The sequence below is a fragment of the Mchenga conophoros genome, linkage group LG6 (assembly GCF_057382185.1).
Source record: "Mchenga conophoros isolate Kocher_MC1m ecotype Shallow Benthic linkage group LG6, M_conophoros_male_GT1.1, whole genome shotgun sequence".
Lineage (NCBI taxonomy): Eukaryota > Metazoa > Chordata > Actinopteri > Cichliformes > Cichlidae > Mchenga > Mchenga conophoros.
In genome coordinates, this window is record NC_140531.1 from 16,436,782 (window position 1) to 16,448,409 (window position 11,628).

General features: G+C 39.0%; 1 protein-coding gene across 1 annotated transcript; it reads left to right on the forward strand.

The window, feature by feature from the left end:
• The first annotated feature begins 1,192 nt into the window (after positions 1-1,192).
• casp3a (caspase 3, apoptosis-related cysteine peptidase a) lies at positions 1,193-8,083 on the forward strand. The gene is made up of 6 exons (XM_085276462.1): positions 1,193-1,419; positions 1,778-1,917; positions 5,434-5,562; positions 5,697-5,872; positions 5,970-6,078; positions 6,194-8,083. Exons 1-6 carry the CDS (start codon positions 1,355-1,357, stop codon positions 6,421-6,423), a joined length of 849 nt encoding a protein of 282 aa, XP_085132588.1. The 5' UTR covers positions 1,193-1,354; the 3' UTR covers positions 6,424-8,083.
• Positions 8,084-11,628: the final 3,545 nt, after the last annotated feature.

Genomic DNA, 11,628 nt, shown 5'->3' on the forward strand with positions numbered 1-11,628 from the left:
TTTTATCAACTCTCAACAAAGCGGTTTTACTAATATAATGTATATGTGTAATTTCAAAGCAGATGACTACTTTTTATTTCAACCTGTTTGAATTGCTGTACCCCTTGAAAACAACATACCAACATTTAATAATGTAGTGTCTGTGTAAATAAGCTCCACGTCTAGTTAAAGGTGGAACTTGGGTCTTTTATAAACAAGTACTCCTGGATGTGCAAAGGTTTAATTCATTTTAAAGATGAAACTATACTTTCAAATGTTCACACACTGGACACTATATTAGGGACACCTTACTCATACAGGGTTGGGTCCTTTTGCCTTTAGAGGTGCATTAATTACTTGTGGCATAGATTCAGCAAGGTGCTGGAAACATTCCTTTAGAGGTGACATTGTGGACCATATTGACATGATAACATCACACAGTTGCTGCAGATGAGTTGGCTGCGCATCCAGTGATTCAAATCTCCTGTTTCACCACATTTCAAAGGTTCTTTCTTGGATTGGGCTCTCTGTAAGCCCTAAAGATGACTGCTTGGAAAAATCCCAGTAAGTCAGCAGTTTCTGAAATGTATTTGCAATATTTTCATTTAAAATGGGTCCACAAGAAAAAATAACATTTTATATGAATTAACATAAAAAGATTTATTTCATAAATACGGGACAGCAAGCTACCAAAATGTTTCTGTACACATTTACAATGTAAACCCCGAGAATGTGCTGATAGATTTATTTCTTTTCAGTTACTAAAGATGAAAAACTTTGGCATAGAAAAACTAATTTGCACCGTAAATGTGTAACTAAACGTTTTTACACTGACGGTCTGATTGAGTTTAGATCATAGTGGGCTGGATGTGGCCCACGATATAAAATGAGATTGACATCTCTGGTGTCTACGCTCGAATGCATCTACCATGTGATTGGCTGATATTTATGTAAAATTGTGGTTGAATGGGTGTACTCAACAAAGTAGCCAGTGATTGTATTACACGAGTTAAAATAAAAATAAAATGTAAGAACCCGAATTAAATTATATTTCTGTTATTGTGAAACGCCTTGGGTCGATTGTTAGTTAAATTCAGTGATCAAACGTATGTTGTTTGCGTCTGGAGAAGTCGTTTCGTGGACGTTTGTAGCTGTTCTCGTCTCGGCACGCCCCTGAACGTAAAACGAGCGCATCTCTGAGTGACATCAGCATCTTTTGTTTACCAGTCAGCAGAGAGTCCCTCAGGACCACACAGCAGCAGTAAAGGGAGAACATCCGCTGCCAGAGCACGACTGGGCATTTTTGAGGCCTTCTCTTTGTCACATAGAGAGCGTGAATTTGTTTGGTTAGCGTTTAATTACTTGCCTGTGAAAAATGTCGGAAAACGGATCCGGACCTGGAGTGGACGATACAGACGCAAAGCCAGGCAACGGAAAACAGTGAGTCACTGGATTAAGCTAGTTAGCGATCTTTATGTGTTGCGATCTATTGTGTTCATATCCTGTTGACGGTTCATGGTAAGAGTGAAACCGTTTGTCGTCCTTGACCCCAAAGATCACAGCCGCTCGTTTTGTCTTCTTCTTCTTCTTCTTCTCCTCCTTTTTTACTGCTGTATTAACGCTCTGCTGTACTTTAACATTGTGCTATTTGATCGTTTGATATAACGGAGCTGCAACTGTAGTCCAATCTTTGCATGCTTCTTTCTTTATTTACAGCAGCATCTCTCTGACGTGCATTATTTGCTGAGTTTCTAATCACACATTAAACTTCTAAACTAAATGTTGGCTTGTCCGTCAGATCAGCGGGCTCTTCGTCTGCTTCTGTCCCCATGGACGTGGATGCCAAGCCCCAGTCACACAGCTTCAGATACCGCCTCGATTTCCCCAGAATTGGCCAGTGTATCATCATCAACAACAAGAACTTTGACAGGAGTACAGGTGAGCATTTGGGCGGTCTGTTAGTTTCTGAAATTTAAACTCGAAACGAAACAGCTGTAAGTAACATCTAAAATTAATCTTCCTGATTCAGTTTCAAGCGCAAATCGAAAGGTGATAAAATGTCACATATGTGAGAAGCTGTAGAGCTACACTTGGTATATACAGCAGGTCTGTGACATTTAACGTGTGTAACATTAGACAAACTGATGATCCATTTCTCTTTAGGTGAAATGTGCGATGATTTGACCAGCACTGCATAATATAGATGAGTTGGGTGAAGAAATTAAGGCTTTAATTTTGGAACTATGCATGCAAAAGAGCTCATCAGGGTTCTGCTGCATGCATACAGTTCATAATTTAACTTGGATCTACTGAACTCCATTATGCACTTTAGACATAAAAATTGACCTAGAGCTCCCTTGTCACAAAGGGTGACTTTAGCAGGGAGCTCCGCATGTTTGATTTGGCAGAGTTTTTACACTTGACGCAACCCCGAAGGGATTTGTGTCTTCGACTGGAATCAAACCAGTGACCTTTCCCTTCCTAAGAGAATGCATAAACCACTCCAGTATGGCTGTACATTTGACATGAAGGTCTTAAAACGTGTTAAAGTGTTGGGATGTGTGTGCGGGAATTGTGCTGCTGGAGTTCAGGGCTTTAGCAATTTATATTACAACCAGTTCAGTGCAAGATATTTTATGGATCTGGACAAAAAAGCAACCACTATGTGGGTTACAGGTTATTTATTAGCTCAGTTTTGCTCTTATTGCACTTTGTTGTTCAGCCAAGTTAGGGCCCTTACGTGAAATAATAATCTAGTGATACAGAGACCAAAGCTGATATAGAGGACAATGTTTGCACAACTGTTGAAACCAGTTGCTGTATTAACACATTAGAAAATGTATTTGCTTTGTTTTCTTCATGCTTAGTAAATAAAAACAGGTATGGGTGGTGCACCGAGTTAACTATTTACATAGGGAAGTGAATCCAGACTAATGGTAAAGGTTAACTTTGGGTAATGGATCCATTGTCTCAAATTTTCTTTGTTAAAACTTTAATTAGGTGTCATTCCCATACTAGTGTTTCTATTGACAATACATCCACCCCCCCCATTTTTACTAGACGCCTTTGACACAGGGGTGTGCATGGTAGAAAGCTGGAGGAGGGGACTTCTTTGAGTATTAAATGTGAGGTGATGCCACCTTGTTGTATGAGTGTGTGTTGAGGCTAAAGGCTCACGTTTCATCTGCCTGTTGACAAGTGTTTGTTAGGGCTTATTTGCAATGCTAAGCTCTCCCTTGGTAACGTGTCGCATCACTGCGTTGAGGCTTGAACTCTGTGCAGTAATGGCCCACACTGTGGAGGCAGTGCTAAAGTGTGGCTTCTCTTCTCCTCTATTCTCTATGTAGGACAGAAACCAGGTGATTCATCTCACTTCTACACCTTTTGAGAGTTTATAGGTGTGGAAGGTTTAACCTTAATGCTGTGGATTCCTATTTCCTCCATTTACTGCAGGTTTATTAGATGTTCTGGTTGGATCTGTTGCAGTTTACGTGTTAAGTATCCTTGCATTTGATGACAGTAGGTTTTGGGAGCTGCCAGCACATTTTACTGTCAGCTGGCTCATCAGCAAGTTCAGACACATGACTCAAAGTATGATCAGGCACGCAAGGCATGGGTGTGATCTATAAGATGACTGGCACCACAAGAGAGTATGCTGATCAGTTCCTCTTCCTGTTCAACATTTGCTGTGGAGTATTTTGTTTGAGAATATTCAAAATGTAGATTTTATTAGGAATGAAGTTGTTTTAAATATTGTTGCTTTTGGGTGTTGGCACAGAGTTCTTTATCATTTTCTGAGGCTCAGATGATTATACTGGTTGCGTGATACTGGCTTTTTTTCCATTTACTTTCAGAGATTAACCTTTCCCTCTGGTTTGTGTTCTCTAACTTTTTCTTTTTTGTCTCTCCAAAAACCTGTTTGCTGTTTTACTGTTTGAGGTAATCAGAGGGCCTCCAGGCTTGGTGGTTGTGGGCTGTGTTGTCCTGTTTTCATGTTCTTGTTTTAACAAAGAAAAAAGGTTTAACCTCATTTCAGTGGGGTTGGAATGTAAATGACAGAGAAAGGAACAATACATTTTAATGCACTTCTAGCAAATATATCATTAATCGGCACATATTAAATAGTTTAAGAAATCAAACTTTTAGCTGATTATGTTCTCTGAAATTGTTCAGAGCCCTAAAACTGTAACGGATGGTTGGTGCCATCATTGCGCTCGAGTTCAGGCTCCTCGAAAGCTGGTGTGTCCTTCTCTGACCTTTCATCTTGCTCTAATATCTCATCCCTCACACTGCGATAAGTCTGAATCTCCTACAATTCTGAGCAAAAGTGAAGTACTCAGGAATTAGTAACTCCTATTGCCAACCATAGAGGACACTGAATCAAAGTTTTGCCCATCATTTTGAAAAGAAAGCCAGAAAGCCCAAGATGTACACCTGACTATACTGATGGATATACAGGTCTCAGGTCCCTTACGTGATAGCAATGAATAAACATCAAAATAAACATCAAATGGCAGCTTTTCATTTATCTTTGTCAGTATAGCCATGTGTTATTTGTATCTACTGAAATGGGAATATCTCTTTTTTTTTTTTTTTGCCCTCTAAAAATCAGAAGTGCCCCCAAACCCCCCAGTCTCAGTCAGCTTCTACATCTGTCTTTACAAACGTCCTGTGATGGTCTTAATATTCCATCAGATTTGTGTTTTTGAAAACTTGTCTGGCAGGACTAAAAGGGCACACACGACTGCGTATTCAACATGCATCTCGATGTTCTCAGAGCAAACACGTCGAGTCAAGTAAACATCAGTAGTGGTTGATCCTGTACTTCGTCGTTTAGTTAGCGGAAAGGAACAGGTGTTACCTGAACAATAACAAAGCTCTTTTTCTGTTCAGGTGCCTCATGACGAATAAGCCCTGACAGTGTGACTGTAAAGCAGTCTTTTTTCTTTTTTTTTTCGTTTCTTTACAGCTGTGTAGGTTTTGTTATTTTCTGGCTCATTGCTGCTCAAGATGGGCGGAGATCATGTGTTAGTAAGAATAGGTGCGCCTGTAAACACCAAAGTCATTGGGTAGATCCATGCAGACTCGCTCCTGCTTCGCTTGAGTCTAGCACACCGAACAGCACATGCTGCTAATGCTGACCTGCCAGTGGCAAAAAAACCCTTGTACCAACAGAATCCAATATAAAACGGACCGATAATGTGGTTTTGTACAACACTTAGAAGCGTGTTAAAAGAAGAAATTGAAGATGCTGCTGTTTAGCTGCAGTACACCTCCCTCCTGCTACATCCAGTCAGGTTTCTCATGCCCGGCTGTCGTGTGGAAAAGCTAAATCAAAATGCGCTCCATTTATATTGTTTGTTTGTTTGTACACTCAGAAGGAGGAAATGTTGATTTGTCTTGCACATGGTTTTCATGTTGAAGTAACCAGAATTGTGGTTTTGTGTGTTCCAGGCATGAATCAGCGAAACGGTACTGACGTGGATGCAGGCAACGCCATGAGAGTATTTAAAAATTTAGGTTATCATGTGAAGCTGTACAATGACCAGACAGTTGATCAGATAATGAACGTTTTAACTGCTGGTGAGAATGATTTAAACCTCCCACTGCTACTCGTAAAATTAAAAATAAGCCTCATGCTACTGACTCTTTTCACATGCTTTTGTTATGTATCAGCTGTACGTGTATTCATTTATCCATCTCTTTGTTTTTTTAAGCATCCAAGGAAGATCACAGCAACTCAGCCTCTTTTGTCTGCATTCTTTTGAGTCACGGGGATGAAGACTTGTTCTTCGGCACGGACGGCTCAGTAGCGCTCAAACACCTAACTTCACTTTTTCGAGGCGATCGCTGTAAATCACTGGCGGGAAAACCCAAGCTCTTCTTCATCCAGGTACCGTGGTGGTTTCTCTTCTAGTCCACTTCCTCTAACCTGCAAACCTGTAAACGAACACTGCTTCTTTTTTTGTGCATGTGTTGACATTGAATAGGCTTGCAGAGGTACAAATCTGGATCCAGGCATTGAAACAGACAGCGGAACTGATGGTGTTAAGATCCCTGTGGAAGCAGACTTCCTCTACGCCTTCTCCACTGCCCCAGGTTAAAATAAGGGCCTTTCCTTTTTCTTGTCTTTGTTTTTGCATGCTTGCATATTGTTTCCTTTAAGAAATATTGTATTTGAACAAAGCATATTCCATGACTCATCTACACACAGGTTACTACTCATGGAGGAATACTCAGACTGGGTCCTGGTTCATCCAGTCGGTGTGCGACATGATCAGCAAGTACGGAAAAGAACTGGAGATCCTGCACATTATGACCCGAGTGAACCACAAGGTGGCAGTAGAGTTTGAGTCTGCCTCCAATTCTCCGGGGTTTCATGCAAAGAAACAAATCCCCTGTATTGTGTCGATGCTGACCAAAGAGATGTATTTTTCTCGTTAATGTCAGAAAACTAGAAGAAAGGCTTTGGGAGTGCTAGAATTTTTTTTTTTTATTTAAATGTACACTTTGCAACTCGATATCTCTTCTAACGTTCATATTGCTTGGAGGGCAGACACGATGCAAATGTCAGTGATGCTTCACCACCTTGGCATTATTAAGTTTATTCAGTGTTGAGTAGTTATTTAAGTCTGGCATTCACTTTTACCCCAGCAGCAGGCCCTTTAACCAAAAGGAAGGTTATTTTTCACATACCAACATGACATAAAACCTACAGATGTCTACAAGTAATAACAGCTTGAATTTCCGGGCTGGGTGTGTTACACGTAGACGCCTTTTTGCTGTTTACACTGCACATTTCAGGGAACACTGTTGTGAGTCAGTTTGATAGGAAGTTTGACCTTCTGCGTTTGTGTAATCATGAAACCATAGACGGGCTGATTGTCCACCAGCAACAATATCTCATACATGAGGAGCCTATTGTAACTTAAGTGTCTAAGCACGAAGATGGTCTGTCTTTTTTGTTTTCGTCTCTATTTACATTTGTATTTGTCTCCATTGTTGTGTGAGTGATGTCATTCACTGGATCGGTACCTGATGCGTTGTGCAAAGCCTGAATGAAAGCACCACCTGAACCTGGTGGGTAAATTATTATGTAGCAAATTCAAGAGCATCCTGTAAGTTAAATGTATGTGGGTTAGAAAGCTCAGAATTACATTTTTAATTTTCTGGGGTTTTTTTTTTCTTTTCTAAAGGTCTATTTCTTTCTCTTGCTTGTGAAAATCTTTGATGGGGAAACAGGTTTAATAGCCTGCATGGGAAGTGCTCAGCAATCCGCACAATGCTGTCTTTTGAGCCATATTTTAACACGTTAGACATACTTGAACTTTTTTATTTCACTACTCTTTTCATGGCTTCTTGACTGGGCCGATTAACCTCATAGGCAGTCCACGGTGCAAAGTGTTAGACATTTCAGGATGTGGTTAGTTTAATTTGCCAGACAACCGGAACTACAAAGACGGATTTGTTCAGACAGGTGATACTTTCACTTTGTTTTTTATCTTGTGTAGACACAAAGTGTAGTACCATCCTTTCCCCGTAAACTTAAGAGGTTTGGTCAGACCAAACATGATCTTTGAATATGTTCACTTTGGCTTCAGGGATCAGTGATGTGCCTTTTTCCACAAACAATGAGCCAGTAAAAGAAATATTGAATATTGATGGAAAAAAGCTTTTGGTTGCAGCCTTAAAGAAACATTCATGGTGGCTTTTTTAAAAAATTAATAATTAATAATGAAATGCAAATTTACTAAAGACATTTTGTACTTCAGTGATGCAATTTTCTTAATAACCACAAGCAAACTGAGTAAAAGTTCTTCTGCAAAACTCATGTCACCATGAATATCAACTAATTCATAAGAGATGAAGCAGTTTGATTGCACATTGATGCTGTTTTTACATGTGACAAATCATGAGAATGCAATTGTTTATGTACAGCAAGCCAGCTGTATGTGTCACTTACGCTGTTAAAATAATTCATCGTTGCATGTTTGACACGCACTTCTCAATTTGGCTTTTTTGTAAAATCGTGATTTTGTAAGCAGCTGTGATGTAAGGTTGATGAACTGTCTTTCACGCAAAATAAAGACCACTTTGTATTCTGTGCTGTGGAATTGGTTTCATTGTTTAGTTTTGGCTCATCCGTTGCAAGAATATTCATAGCACCAAAGATTACCAAACCCATTTTTTGACACATTCTTGGCAAACTCGTTCCAGTTTTTTCAGAATATCATAACAAGAGCTAACCTGAAACAACAGTAAAAGATCCGCTTTTACGATGCCTTGAGTTTAAATATGCAGGATTTCTCCAGATTTGCCTGTAGGTGAGAAAAACTGAACCACCGCAACTTGAGACCCGGGGCCAGATAAAACTGTCTTGAGCACAAATGCACTTTACTGAAACTGCTCCCACAAACAAGTGAATTATACATTTACAATCGACAGTGATTAAAATGCTTTATCTTAACTTTGATACCTGAAACTAATAGTATAAATAAATATGGCATAACTGAACCTAAAGTAATAATTTCTAGCTGCAGTGATTAGATTCACTGTGTTGTATGATATAAAAAGTAATTTCCCTCCCCCAACATAGCCATTTAAGACTTTCAGATTCCACTAAACCACGGTGAGATCATTTTCCACAAATGGAGAAAACTTGTAACGGTGGCGAGCCTTCCCAGGACCAAAATCACTCCAAGAGCGCATCAACAACTCATCAGGTCACAAAAGAACCAGAACATCTAAAGAACTGCTGGCCTCACCTCAGTTCAGGTCAGAGTTCATGATTCAGCAATAAGAAAGAGAATAAACAAAAATGGCATCCATGTGATAGATCACCATTTACCAGAAAAACACCTTGATGATTCCCAAGACATTTGGGGAAATATTCTGTGGACTACTTTTTTCTGCACTTTTTTGCTTGAGGCTTGAGTCCCGCTACATCTAATGTGAAACTAACACAGCATTTCATAAAAATAACACCACCCACAGTCAAACATGGTGGTGATAGTGTGATGGTCTGGAGCTGCTTTGCTACTTAAGGACAAAGGGCTCCAGAAAACAAACAAACAAAAACCCAAACACCTCAAAGCGTTCCCACTCCAAAACCTGTACTGGCATCTGATTGAAATTCTTTTGCGCGACTTTAAAAAGGCCATTACTGCTCGCTGTCAGTTATTGCAAATAGCTGATTGCAGTTCTTGCTACCAAAGGTAGCACAAACAGTTATTAAGGTTACAGGGCAATCAAGTTTTTAGAAAGGGTCAGGTAGGTTTCGATAGCTTTTCTCCTTTAATAAATGAAATCATCATTTAAAAACGACATTTTCTTATTTTGCATGTTATTTTCCTATAATATTAAAATTTGTTTGCTCTGAAAAATGTGACAGGTGCCAAAAAAAAGTCAGGAATTGGGCAAACACTACTCAAAGAAAATTAAAGGAACACATTAAAAACTTCAGATCTCAAATCATGCTGGATACCTATACTGATATGGACAGTGTAATGTGTTAGGAATAGGCCGAATTCTCAGGCAAACCAAAAATAAAAATGAAAAAAATTTGTGGCAGCCTCATCATTTTTGATGTAAATCCTTGCAGTAATTCAAGATAATACTCAGTAGTTTCACCCCTACCTGGTTCTATCCATGCCTGACAACATCAGGGCATTTTGTCCTGGAGGATCCCGTCTATCAGCAGTCAGGTCATTAATAAACACGAGTGTTCCTTTATTTCTCCATACTTTTCTCTTCCAATCATTCTGGTAAACGTTCATCTTGGTTTCATCTGCCCATAGATTTATTTCCACCCAGAACTGCAAAGCCTCTTTTAGATATTTTCAGACATCTGGCCTTCCTGGTGATAATTGTCACCAGTGGTTGTTGTAAACCCTCTCTATTTACATTCATAAGGACATCTCTTAATTTGTTGAGTTTTGCAATATTATGACTCAACTCCTTACAAGTGTTGTCTTGTGGTGAATGAATTTTTTTTAACTAAGGAAAGAATTCAGCACTCCTCCACTTTAATTGTCTTCTGTGGTCTTTTAGGCCTTTCGGTGTTGCTGAGCAGGCTGGTGCATTCCTTCCTTTTAAGAATGTACCCGATTGTCTATTTGGCCACTCCTGGAGCTTTTGCAGTCTCTCTGATTCTTTTATTGTGTTTTTCAGCCTAATGATGTCCTCCTCCAGTTGCATCAGCATCTCTTTGGATTTCATATTGAGCTACCAAACACAAATTCAACACTTCGAATCATATCCACATTTTTTATCTGCTTGGTTTGTAAAGAAATCACAAGGAAACATGAAAAAAATATAAATCTACTTGAGAGTCAACTGTACAATTTTTGTCTATAAAAATGTCTGTAATACCCACGCAGTTACTTCAGATTTTTTTGTTAAACATCTTCATTTAAATCTGCCCTTCAGTCACACCTTAATTGTTTGGTTTAAAATTCACACAGGCAAACCTGCAAAAACCATGCAAGGCTTGCTTTGTCCAAAATCTTATAGACCTGGCTATCTAATGGCTTAATGTTCAGCAAGTGCATGATATATGGTCCATTTTGATAGTTTATTTTATGGTACTGTTGGATTGCATAATAATAAGGCATTTTTAACACTATATAGAGAAAACTCGTCTCTGCAGTGGTCCACTTTGTTAACATACAGACAGATATATATCTGGAGTCTAACTGTAATCATTATTGTTTCAGTCCGGTGCACACTACGTTTTCTGTGGCAGTGATAAACGGCACTGAAGACCATTTATGTTTTACATATTGTGTTGTGTGTTTTATCTGTTTTTTAATGTTTTATGTGAAAGTCTATGTGTGTTCTGTATAGTTATAAAAAATTAAACCATGTGTAAATTGTAAATATCAACAGAAAGTAATGAGTTGCAAATCTGTTAAACACATATTTATTTTCACAATAGAACATAGAAAAGAAATCAAACGTTTACACTGAGAAAATATAACTTTCGACAAATATTGTCTCATTTATAATTTTTTAATTTGGCAGTAGCCAAGTAACATGACTGGGTGTAAAAAGAGCATCTTAGAGAGGCAGAGTTTCTCAGAAGTAGTGATGAGCTGAAAATTGAGCATCTACAGATTGTGAAACAATTTCAGAATGACGTTTAACAACATAAAATTGCAACGATTTGTCTACCATACATAATTTCATTACAGAATCCCAGGAATGTGGACAAATGTCTGTGTGCAAGGGACAATATACAAAAACTCAGTGTGATCTTGTGGTGATCTTCAGGCCCCCAGGTGGCACTACATTAAAAACAGGTGTGATGCTGTCATCAAAAACACTGCATGGGCTCAGGAACACTTCCAGAGACTACTGTCTGTGAACACAGTTCATTGTGCCATCTGCAGGTTAAAGCTCTATGATGCAAACAAGAAGACAATCCAGAAACACTACCATCATCTCTGCTCATTTGAAATGCAGTGATGCAATCAGGAAACTGTTCTGTGGACAGATGAATCAAATTCTGAAATTCTTTTTGGAAAACATGGATGCCGAATCCTCCAGAGTAAAGAGGAGAGAGACCATAGTCCAACTTGTTATTAATTCAAAGGGCTGCATCTCTTATACTATAGGGTTGTGTTAGTACCTATTAACTTGGCTGCTTAC

Coding starts and splice junctions, on each gene's coding strand:
- casp3a (XM_085276462.1), top strand. CDS start 1,355: ATGTCGGAAAACGGATCCGGACCTGGAGTGGACGATACAGACGCAAAG. Junction 1,918..5,433: donor GAACTTTGACAGGAGTACAG/GTGAGCATTTGG, acceptor TGTGTGTTCCAG/GCATGAATCAGCGAAACGGT. Junction 5,563..5,696: donor AATGAACGTTTTAACTGCTG/GTGAGAATGATT, acceptor TGTTTTTTTAAG/CATCCAAGGAAGATCACAGC.